General features: G+C 40.5%; 1 protein-coding gene across 2 annotated transcripts in view; it reads right to left on the minus strand.

Moving 5' to 3' along the window:
• MOCOS (molybdenum cofactor sulfurase) overlaps positions 1-12,191 on the minus strand; it is a 256,930-nt gene that overhangs the window by 88,905 nt on the left and 155,834 nt on the right. For both annotated transcript variants that reach the window (XM_069958248.1, XM_069958247.1), the window contains exon 6: positions 1,645-1,844. In XM_069958248.1, coding sequence (XP_069814349.1) covers positions 1,645-1,844 — 200 coding nt within the window. The remainder of the gene's footprint in view (positions 1-1,644; positions 1,845-12,191) is intronic.

Raw genomic sequence — 12,191 nt, forward strand, 5'->3', positions numbered from 1 at the left:
CCCAGAAAGTTCACTGCTCAAAAAGGCACATGTGTAGGTCCGTCTGAAGTTTGCCAATGAACATCTGAATGATTCTGAGAGTGATTGGGAGAAGGTGCTGTGGTCAGATGAGACAAAAATTGAGCTCTTAGTAATAGAGATGAGCGAACCGGGTTCGGGTTCGAATCCATCCGAACCCGATAGTTCGGCATTTGATTAGCAGGTGGCTGCTGAACTTGGATAAAGCTCTAAGGTTGTCTGGAAAACATGGATACAGCCAATGACTATTTCCATGCTTTCCACAAAGCCTTAGGGCTTTATCCAAGTTCAGCCGCCACCGCTAATCAAATTGCGAAAGTTCGGGTTCGGATGGACTCGAGCATGCTCGAGGTTCGCTCATCTCTACTTAGTAAGTATAGAGTATGGCACGTGATTTGCGGCTCTATTCATTCCTATGGCACACAATTTACGGCTCTATTCATCCCTAATGAGGTCCCGGAAAGAGCCGAGTACAACACTCTTCTGACGTCCTTTTCGTCGCTCCATAGGAATGAATAGAGCTGCGGGTCACATGCTGTACCCACTTATCTATTTATGACAAAGAAGCTGGGGCCTAATACGGAGATCGGCCAGGGTTACAGAGGTCAGGCTCCCTGCAACTTCCTACTTTTCCCCTATCCTGTATTTAGGGCAAAAGGGAATGTTTCCTGGGCAACCTCTTTAATCCCATAGAAAACTTATGGAGGCAACAAGCAACAGCCAAAAAAATCTTAATGATTTTGCGATGATTTGCAAAGAGGAGTGGACCACAATTCCTTCTGACGTGTGTGCAAACCTTATTATCAACTACAAAAAAGTCTGACTGCTGTACTTGGCAACAAGGGGTTTACCACCAAGTCTTGTTTGCCAGAGGGATCAAATATTTATTTCTCTTTATAAAATGCAACAAAATTTATATTATTTATACAATGTGATTTTTTTGGATTTCATTTTTGATACTCTATCTCTCATTGTTAAATTTAACCTACCTTTCAAATTATAGACTGTTCTTGTCTTTGTCAGTGGGCAAACTTACAAAATCAGCAAGGGATTAAATAATTATTTCCTTCACTGTACATAATTTCTGTGCAGCCACAGACTGCCAGACAGCTGGATATTTTTAAGTTAAGGAGATTCAGAAATAAATGCTAATAAGGTACAAATGCAGCTAATTAAGTTCTAACTGAATTAAATGAATTGAGCAAGTCTGTGTTTTAAAGTGTCACTGTTTTTTTTTAGTTTTAGTCTATCATGGAAAACATGGCACTCTTTGTGTTTTTTTTTCCTCTCAAAGAGTCTAAACATAGGAAGTCCTGTATTTCTGGGCCAGTAGCAGCTTAGGTGCTCTTTTTCTATTTCAAAAAGTTTATAGCACCCTGAAGTAAAAGTTCTAGTCTGTGGTAAATATACATTTATATTAGAAGTACTCACATTTTTTTAATGTAATAGGACTCATCAGAATATTTTACTCAAAGGGACCAGAACAAAGTATCATTTCTAAATCTGCACATAAGTAAATAAAGCCATAGTGAATAAATAAAGGCAAAGAACATGAATAATGTATTGCAGTTAATAACAGAAAAATTATTTCACAGATGGATGATGTGAACCTTGACAAATGTATACCTGAGAGTAGCCGATTATGCCTCCAGTTTCATCCAGCACATTAAAATTAATGATGGGACCCTGCACATCGTAAGTCCTAACCTCTGTGTCAGTGTAGATGCGTGCTACGGGTTGTCCATTAGCGTAATGCAAAGCTGAAAGCACAGAGTAGGTGTAACTGGCCAGTGCATGGGTATGATTCCTAATATTCTCCATTCCACCTGCAATGCAAAATATCAGTTATTATTTTGTGAGTACTAGTTTTCTGAACATTCTTCACATATTTATTTTGGCTTTTACAATTCACAAAAATGTTAGTTCTCGATGAGGAAATGGAATACTACAGAAGGAACAAATTGTTTGAAAAAAAAAACCCCTAACTAACAAATTTAACACAATTGTCTAAAATAATTTTTACTTCACATTAAATTCATCTCCACATAATCCGTGTTATAAACCGTTACTGCTATTGGGCATTATTCCTGGAAAAGATCATTTCTCCTTTAGGGTAGCTTCACACGTACCAGATTTGCAGCAGATTTCACGCTGCGAATTTGCAGCAAAATCTACTGCAAATCCTGGTGCTGTGATCTTCAATGGGGTTACATTACATCTGTAAGTATGTAATGCCAGCCCCTTTGACCCCCCCGCCTGCAGCATACGTTACCTGCTCTGCTCTGGCTGCAACTGAGGCTCCCTTAGGTCCTGCTCAGCCAATCAGTGCACAGGCCCGTCGCAGTCACTGATTGGCTGAGCGGGACCTAAGGGAGCCCGGACCAGATGCAGCCGGAGCCCGGACCAGTTAACGTATGCTGCGGGCGGCGCGGGTGGGTGGGGATTTTGTTAAAGGGGCTGGCACTACATACGCCATTAAAGATCACAATACCAGGATTTACATCAGTTTCTGCTGCAAACTCGCAGCGTGAAATCCAATGCGAATCCGGTACGGGTGAAGCCACCTTTAGAAAGTCAACTGAAAAATCTAAAAAAAGTAGAAATAAAAGAGGAAAAAATTCTCTTGTGTAAACCTCAGGACTATTCATTCTTATTTTCCCATACAGGAATAAGTAAAATAATGAAAGACAGTCAATAATGAAGTATAAAGTTCAGGAGTTTCCTGACCAGCAATGTGCAGTACAGTACCTAATAATTTAAAGAAGTTATCCAGTTAGATAAAATACACATGGAATCATCCCCCTTCCTGGAGACTAAACAATTCATTTCATACTTGTCATGACCACTTGCTTTCCTATCAGTCTCCTTCCCCCAATTATGAGCCTGCTGATTTCTGCTGAAAACACAGAAATCTGTATGTGAGCTGTCCTCTGATCTACCCCCTTATTTCTGAGATGGATTATGTAAACAGCTCCCTTGCTGGCTGTATCTGCGCTCTGTAATGACGGGAGGATTAATCTGAGGTCAAGTTGCTGTTGACCTCACTGTGATTAACCCTCCCAGCATTACAGAGTGCAGATACAGCCAGCCAGGGGTGCTGGGAGAAAGGGGAGATGGGAGTGAACAGCTCACACAGTTTTCTGTGCTTTTAGCTCATAACTGGGGGAAGAAAACTGACAAGGTAATGATAAGTATGAAACAAATTGTTAATTTCCTGGAGGGGGTATGATTCCACATGTATTTTACCTAACTAGATAACCACTAACATCGACGAGAGAGTTTTACATGTCTAAGGCTTCCTTCACACATTTTTTGCATAGCATTTTTGTTGTACTGAAAAATGTCATAAAGAAACTACACTTTCTTGCTCTTGATGATGTAGTGGTGTTTTCCCCCTAAAATAATAATAAAATAACCATTTTTTTTTTGGAATTTTTTAGTTGTATTTTTTAGATTACAACTCATGTGATTCTTTATTTACGTGATTTAAGGATTTCTAAGAATGTGAGAAATAATGGCACAAAAATTCAAAATTCAAAGGCACATTTACTTTTAACCCCTAGACAATCCTTGGCATACCCGTACATCCAGTGGTCGCTAGGGGAGTTCAGAGCGGGGCAGCGCGGCCGATCACCGTGCCCACTAATTAATTATTCAGATGCAGTTGTCATGGAGGAGCGATCCTCACATCTGACCTGGGCCGGTGTCTGCACTGTAATGGCTCTGATCCCGGCTCGGCACTCTAATGCTTTTGGCTGCAGCAGCCTTGGAATGCAATATTGCTATACTGCACAGATCTCAATGAAGGATCAGTGTGCTTATACTAGAAGTCCCCTAGGGGGAATTCTAGTAAAAGGGTAAAAAAAAAAAAAAGTATTATTAATAAAAAGCCCCCTCCCCTAATAAAATTTTGAATCACCCCCCTTTTCCTATGTTATAAATAAAAATAAATAAATTGTCATGATCGCGCCTAAAAAGGCATCAGTGCCACCCTCTGTTGCAAAGATTCGACCTCTGCACCAAAGACTGCGCTTTTGGCATCAAGTCCGGGCCTGGTTTTCTCCTGTTCTTTGCTTATGTCTTTTGTGTCTCCTTTCTGTGTGTATTAGTGATTCTGACCTGGATTTCGTGACCTCGACCTTTCTTGTGGATTTTGCTTCTGTACTTCTACTGCCCGTTTGTTGCCAACCTTGCCCAACCTTTTATTGTGTGAGTTTCGTCTTGTCTTGTTTTGTGTTTGCACGTACTGCAGCGTAGGGAACGCGGCTCAGTTGCTCACCGCCATCTTAGGGTGGATTGTGGCAAGTAGGTAGGGACAGCGTGGGGGGTGTTAGCTATAGGGCCCACTTGTCCTGTGTCTCTTTGTTCCCAGTGGCCCTGACATAAACATGTTTTATATTGCTGTGTGCGTAATCGCCCAAAATAATAATTTATCACATTCCTGATCTCGCACGGTATATGGCGTAAGCGCAAAAAAATATAGAGTGCTAAATTTGTGCACATTTTTGGTGCGCATTTTTGGTCGCATTAAATCCAGAAAAATTGTAATAAAAAGCGATCAAAAAGTCGTATATATGCAGTCAAGGTACCCATAGAAAGAACACATCATGTTGCAAAAAATGACACCTTCCACAGCCCCATAGACCAAAGGATTAAAGCGCTATAAGCATAGGAATAGAGCAATTTTAAGGAACATGTATTTGTTGACAATGGTTTGAATTTTTTAAACGCTATCAAATAAAATAAAAGTTATACATGTTACATATCATTGTACTTGCAACTGAGCCAGTTGTACTTAACACCAGTTTGATAAGTACCCCCCCCCATGTGTGAAAGCACCCTATCAGTACTGTATTATATTCTTCAGTGGACTTTACAATGAAGTTGTATTTGACCGATGTGGAGGTGATTGCATGTACTCTGTCTCCAAGGGGAGGGGGAGCTGACAGGACGAGTCGAAGAGGACCAGACACTGCTGCATTTTCACAGTTTCAGAGCATTCACATAACTCTAATCTGCTGTTATGTTACTATAGGGCTTGGAAGGGGGAGAATGAAGGTCATTTTCTTATGTTTATCCTTTGGTACACTAAAGACAGTGCTACAGGCCCTCCTCATGAATATTTAGCCGACACTCATCACTGCAGAGTAACTGATGAATTTTCATAAGGAGGGACGGGCAATCTGTAGTGCAATGTCCAAGTGCATCTCAAACTCACCAGTTCAACAATGTGTAATTGTGACCTAAGTCTTGATAGAATTGTTAAGAAGTTAATTTAAGATTCAGACATCATTCTATTTTATAGTAAACCCTTACTTTAAAGGAGCCCAGAACTGGAGCCTCATTACAAATAAATGAAATTATCACTGCACTTATTTACTTTAAAGTTTGCTTTCTAGTTGACAGATTACCAAGTTTGTGAGTTTATGGCAGTGATGTTGGTTCACGGATCTCTCAAATGTCTTGTTTGGCTGTGGAATGTGTTCATCATTCTATTTTAGCAATTAAATGAGAAGCATAAATAAATCATAAAAGAACATGTTGCTTCAGTTTGTCACCAATGATCTTCATCTCTTCCTTGTGCTGTTTTGACTGCCTTAGGTACAACAAAACTAGAGGCATATCATTTGCTCTGTCACAATAATCCTCATTGAAATGCCACATTGAGCTTCACACGATGTTTTCATTTCTAAAGAACATCATTCTTCTCCTAATTCGTTTTGATTTGTTAACTTTTATATACAGAATATCCGTGACACTCTTGGTTATTGTTATTTGAAGGTTTGAGAGCAGATGCAGCTGAGCACAAATTACCATTTCAAAGCCATTTTTCAAAAGGAAAGAAAAAAGGTTTGAGAATCAGTACCTATTCAGTCTTCAAAAATATTAATTTTTATTTAATCACTTAAAGATGAACACAAATGACTTTTTGTGGAAAATTTTTTAGTTACAATGCAAATACAAGAAAAATTCCAGTAATTCCTATTTATTGAATAGTGAAATCACTGTTATTAGTTCAACAATTAATATAACGTCTAAATAATGAAAAAACAAAGAATAGGTACAGTATATAAGAGGGGAAATGTGCTAGTTATGCTGTAAAACAAAAATAAATGCACTTAATATCCTTGCTCCTGCAGGTTCCCTAGCTCAGTGATTCTTCTGTTTTGGGTTGGCATTGTCCACTCCAATCAGCAAACCATGGGGAGAAGTAAAACTAGCTCACCATCTCAATGAACTTCAGGGAATGGCTGTAATAATAAGCGCAGAGCATAGAGAAAGAAATAATTGAGCCAACTACCAATTTGTAGCAGCCAAATAGCAACAGCGATAATGATCACATTTGAGCGATAATCGGCTCGTGTAAACACAGCAAACGATCAAGAGACGAGCGAGGAATCGTTCATTGTGATCTTTCAATGCGTTCTCAAATCGTCGTTGGTTGTTCGCTAAAAATTCACAGATTGCTTCATGTAAACAGTCTATGGCTATGTTCAGACGTCAAAAATAGAGAAAAGGTGTCCGATTTTGCAATTTAAATTAACGTCAGTTTTTGCCGCGATTTAACTGACTGCAATGGCAATGCATTAATGTCAATGGAAAGATGGACTCCCAATGTACACAATGTATTGAATAACAGACGTTTTTACTGTGGAAGTCAAAATAATGATTATGATCAATATTTTCAGACGTCTTTTGCAAACAGCAGACGTTTTCTTAGTTGTTCAGTTTTTATTTTGTCACCGTCCTTTCTCCATTTTTACTATTAAATTCAATGGACTTGTCAGGACAGTTCAGGGCACACAAAGGAAACACTTACACAGACAGGTGAAGCCCTGACACTGTCCCACTCCCGCTGTCCCTGCCTACTTGCCACTAGACCATCCTAAATGATGGCGGACAACCAGGTGACGTTCCCTGCACTGAAATAGGATGACACGTGAGACAAGACAGAAGACGATAACAAAGACAGACTAAACACAATGGCGGATAGTCAGGCCAAAAAGGGTCAGAACCAGGAGAATCAAAATATAGATCAGAATGACAGAGCCAAAGAATAGTCAAAAGCAAGCCGAGGTCAGGTATAACAGGAGTTCAAAATACACAGGGATAGAAAGCTTGAAACAGGTACAACAAGTGTAAACCTAGAGCAGGCATCAGGCTTAGGAAATGACTGAGCTTTATCTGAAACCAGGTCCCGGTCTCAGAGACGATTGGAGCAGAGAAACACGAGATTGCACAGGAGGACCATAATGCAGTAGTGTAGTACAACAGGCTAGAATAGAGAAGCAGGGCTGCTGTCAGAGGTCTGTGTGGTCACATGACAGCAATGGGGAAGTGGTGTGACTCCAGTATGGACCAATTAGGAAGTGAGAATCACAGAGCTGTGGAGGAGGACAGTGACACACTTTTCTGTACAGCAATGTGAATGGCTGAGTGTGAGTGCAGGCACATTATAGCAGCAGTGTACACTACCGTTTAAAAGTTTGGGGTCACATTGAAATGTCTTTATTTTTGAAGGAAAAGCACTGTACTTTTCAATGAAGATAATTTTAAACTAGTCCTAACTTTAAACAAATACACTCTATACATTGCTAATGTGGTAAATGACTATTCTAGCTACAAATCTCTGGTTTTTGGTGCAATATCTACATAGGTGTATAGAGGCCCATTTCCAACAACGGTGTGTACTACTCCCTTCAGAGGACAGCACAAACAGGCTCTAACCAGAGTAGAAAAAAAAGTGGGAGGTCGCGTTGCACAACTAAGCAAGAAGATAAGGACATTAGAGTCTCTAGTTTGAGAAACAGACGCCTCACAGGTCCCCAACTGGCATCTCCATTAAATAGTACCCGCAAAACACCAGTGTCATCTACAGTGAAGAGGCGGCTACAGGATTTTGGGCTTCAGGGCAGAGTGGCAAAGAAAAAGCCATATCTGAGACTCGCCAATAAAAGAAAAAGATTAAGATGGGCAAAAGAACACAGACATTGGACAGAGGAAGACTGGAAAAAAGTGTTGTGGACGGATGAATACAGGTATTTGGATCACAAAGAATAACGTTTGTGAGACGCAGAACAAATGAAAAGATGCTGAAAGAATGCCTGTTAAGAATGTCTGTTAAGCATGGTGGAAGTAATGGGATGGTCTGGGGTTGCTTTGGTGCTGGTAAGGTGGGAGATTTGTACAGGGTAAAAGGGATTCTGAATAAGGAAGGCTATCACTCAATTTTGCAATGCCATGCCATACCCAGTGGACAGCGCTTGATTAGAGCCAATTTCATCCTACAACAGGACAATGACCCTAAACACACCGCCAAATTGTGCAAGAACTATTTACAGCAGAAGCAGGCAGCTGGTATTCTATCGGTAATGGAGTGGCCAGCGCAGTCACTAGATTTGAACCCCATTTGTTGTGGGAGCAGCTTGACCGTATGGTAAGCCAGAAGTGCCCATCCAACCAATGCTGTAATTGCGGCAAAAGGTGGAATCTTTGACGAAAGCAAAGTTTGATGTAAAAACAATGTTATTTCAAATACAAATCATTATTTCTAACCTTGTCAATGTCTTGACTCTATTTTCTATTCATTTCACAACATATGGTGGTGAATAAGTGTGACTTTTCATGGAAAACACAAAATTGTTTGGGTGACCCCAAACTTTTGAACGGTAGTGTATATAGCTGAGTGTGAGTGCAGATATATTATAGCAGCACTGTGTATAGCTGAGAGTAAGTGCAGGCACATTATACTGGCAGCAGTGTGTATAGCTGAGTATAAGTGCAGGCACATTATAGCAGGAATGGAGAGAATGGAAAAAACAAGGGCTGACAGAAACTGCAGGGAGCATGAAGGAATGAGCAGCGGCAGATGTGGTCACATAATGCAGCACTCTCTGTCCGGGGAGAGAGGGGTTACAGCTATGAAGAGATTATCTCCACAGTCCTGTCCCCTGATGCAAGCCCAAACCTGAAGTGGATCTGTATGATTTGGAAGGTGAGGGAGAATTCCTGGGTCAGAGTATAGTGCTGTAGACCCCACTATGCAGTCCATGCCCCTCCCCAGCTCGCCCTACCACCTAGTAAGGCAGCTCTTAAATCAAAGCAATGCTCTTAAACCAAGTTACAAATTAATAAAAAACTGTGAGCTTTTCTTGCAAAACGCTCTTAATCCAAGTTACTCTTAAACCAAAGTACCACAGTATATTTTTTTCCCATGCCCGTTAAAGATGAGCGAACCTCGAGCATGCTCGAGTTCATACGAAACCGAGTGTTCGGCATTTGATTAGTGGGGGCGTCTGAAATTGGATAAAGCCCTAAGGCTATGTGGAAAACATGGATATAGTCATTGGCTGTATCCATGTTTTCCAGACAACCTTAGAGCTTTATCCAACTTCATCAGCCACCGCTAATCAAATGCCGAACGCTTGGGTTCGGATGAACTCGAGCATGCTCGAGGTTCGTTTATCTCTAATGCCCGTTCCTGTCTTGCGCTCAGCACGAACCTCGATTTGTGGTGTGTAGCCGAGACTGCGTTGGTAGTCAAAATGTTTGTACTTGTATTTTGTTTTTGCATTTGTCTGAACACTGTCCTACACTTTCTACCTCAGTAATTGATTTCCTTACCACACCCTATCTGGTCCTTGCAAACGTCCCACTGGTCAATTTACTGTTAACCCTGTTTTACTTTGGTGATTCTGTGACTGGCAGGTCTTCTTGCCAATCAGTGTGTTTGGTTATCAGGTGTCTGGTTTGGAGATTAGAGGAATGGTCTAAATGATGTTCTGGGACAGATACCTGATCACCTATATAACACCTCCGGTGTATGAACCCCTAGCTGGTTATTTAAAGTGACTCTGTACCTCTGTACCCTCAATCTGCCCCCTCTAAACAGCTTGTACCCTTGTATAGCTGCTTTTAATCCAAGATCTGTCCTGGGGTCCGTTCGGCAGGTGATGCAGTTTTTTTCCTAAAAATCAACTTTGAAACTTGCAGCCCTGTGTCACATTGGCATGGCTTGAGTGTCTATGCGCTAGGCCTGCACCGCCTCTCCGTTCCTCCTTCCCGCCCCCTTCATCATTAGGAATGGTTCTGGACATGATTTCTCCTAATCCCCACTTGTCTGAACACTGTACATGTGCCTTAACGATCCAGCTCCTGTGCAGTGTTCAGACAGGTGACAAATAGAAAGAAATCCTGCCTGGGGCATTCCTAATGATGAAGAAGGCCGGGAGGAGGGACAGAGAGGTGGTGCAAGTCTAATACATAGACATTCTAGGCCATGCCAATTTGACACAATGCTGCAAGTCAAAAAGTAGTTTTTTAGGACAATAACTGCATCTCCTGTCAAACGAACCACAGGACAGATCTTGGATTAAAAGTAGCTAACCAAAGGTACTTGGGTGGGCAGTAGCTAACCAAAGGTACTTGGGTGGGCACATTGTGGATACAGAGCCGCTAGACTAGTTTACCTAGGAAACACACCGTTCACTGTTATTCTCCGGGATTTATCTTCTGGCTTTATCTGACCCCGGCTTTCTGTACCTGAATTCCATGACTATCTAGCTTATCTGACCTTTTGGTTTTTGTGACCTGACAATTTTCTAGATTATACTAGCAAATAAAGAGACGGAACTGGCACTACTCTTAATGGAGAACAATTCAAGTGATTTTAAACATAGTTGGTGCGGCTTTCTGTGAATGCATAGTCCAAGAAACGTATGTATAAATAAAGGAATAGAAAGGCATGCACCACTTTTGCAGTTTATTAATCTTCAACTGTGTAGGATATTTTCCATGTTAGCAGGCAGTGCAGACACCAAACCACCTCTCCAACCACCAACTGAAGAGGTGGTTTGGCGTCCACATTGTCTGCTCACATGGAAAATATTTTGCACAGTTGAAGATTAATAAACTGCAAAAAAGGTCAGTGCCTTCCAATTTCTTTATTTTTACATTCTCTGGATTATGTTCCCATACTTCTGCTGCCTGTTTGCTGTGACCTCGGCTTTCTCACCACCCCTGTTTGTATTGTCTTGCCTGTGTTCCGTGTTCCACCTTTGTTGCAGGTGAGGGACTGTCTCTATGGTTGTCCGCAGTTGCTTAAGACTGTTCAAGGCAAGTAGGCAGGGGGGCAGAGACAAGTTCAGAGTTCACTGTCTTTGTCCACTCCATCCCTTCTTTGGCCAAACTCTACCTGCAGCCGTAACATATAGCATGTAAAATGTATATTTTGGCATTTAACTATTATCTATTGAAAAACCTACAGTAAAGTGATCAAGTGACCCGGATATGTAGTTTGGAATACAGTTCTGACAATTACATGGAAACCATAAACATTCTATACAATAATTTGACATAAAACAATATTAAAAGTTTTATATTAGCTAGGTTTTCTACACCAGGGAATGTCTATAACAGCAAGTATACCAGTTTCTTTTTGTCGCACCTTCCAAATAAGTATTCATTGTACTACGGTACCTTGTACTTTCTAAGTACAGTGGTTCCCTTAAGTTATGATATTAATTGGTTACAGAACAACTATTCTATGTTGAAAATATTGTATTCTGACACCAAAGCTTTATCAAAAACTGGTAATTGGTTTTGAAGCTCTAGAAAAAAATTAATATGAAAGATGTTCAAACAAGCAATAGTTTTGGCACAGGTAACAGCAATACAGTACTGAACTATACTGAGAAAGGCTCTACTAGACAGCCAATCAATGCATGCACTTCTGAAAGGGGTTTTAGCTGTGAAATCACCTCTCTGATTGGTCAGATTTTCTAGCCACGTGACACGGGTCCAGACTGTCTGCAGCACTGTATGTTGAGTATGGTTTTTTAAAAAAAAAATAGTCCAGAAAAGACAATTGTATGTTAAAAATATTGTACCTGATGTCATTGTAAGTTAAGGGAGCACTGTAATGATTATGAAGTTATTTTATGACAAATTGGAAGTAACAAAAGGCATAGAGTATTCTCATTATAAGAATGAGAAAAAAAAACTTTTAGGCATTACATATTTCATTTTTAACGTTTACTGAATAGAATATGGAAATTTGCAGTCGTATGTGAAATATAAATTCTTAGATAACCATTTAAAGCAGGAATTATCCTTTGTACGCATTGCTATTCCAAATTTGGCAGAGATTCTAGTGTTTTGTGTAAGGACAAATC

This window comes from Dendropsophus ebraccatus, chromosome 2 (assembly GCF_027789765.1).
Source record: "Dendropsophus ebraccatus isolate aDenEbr1 chromosome 2, aDenEbr1.pat, whole genome shotgun sequence".
Classification (NCBI taxonomy): Eukaryota; Metazoa; Chordata; class Amphibia; order Anura; family Hylidae; genus Dendropsophus; species Dendropsophus ebraccatus.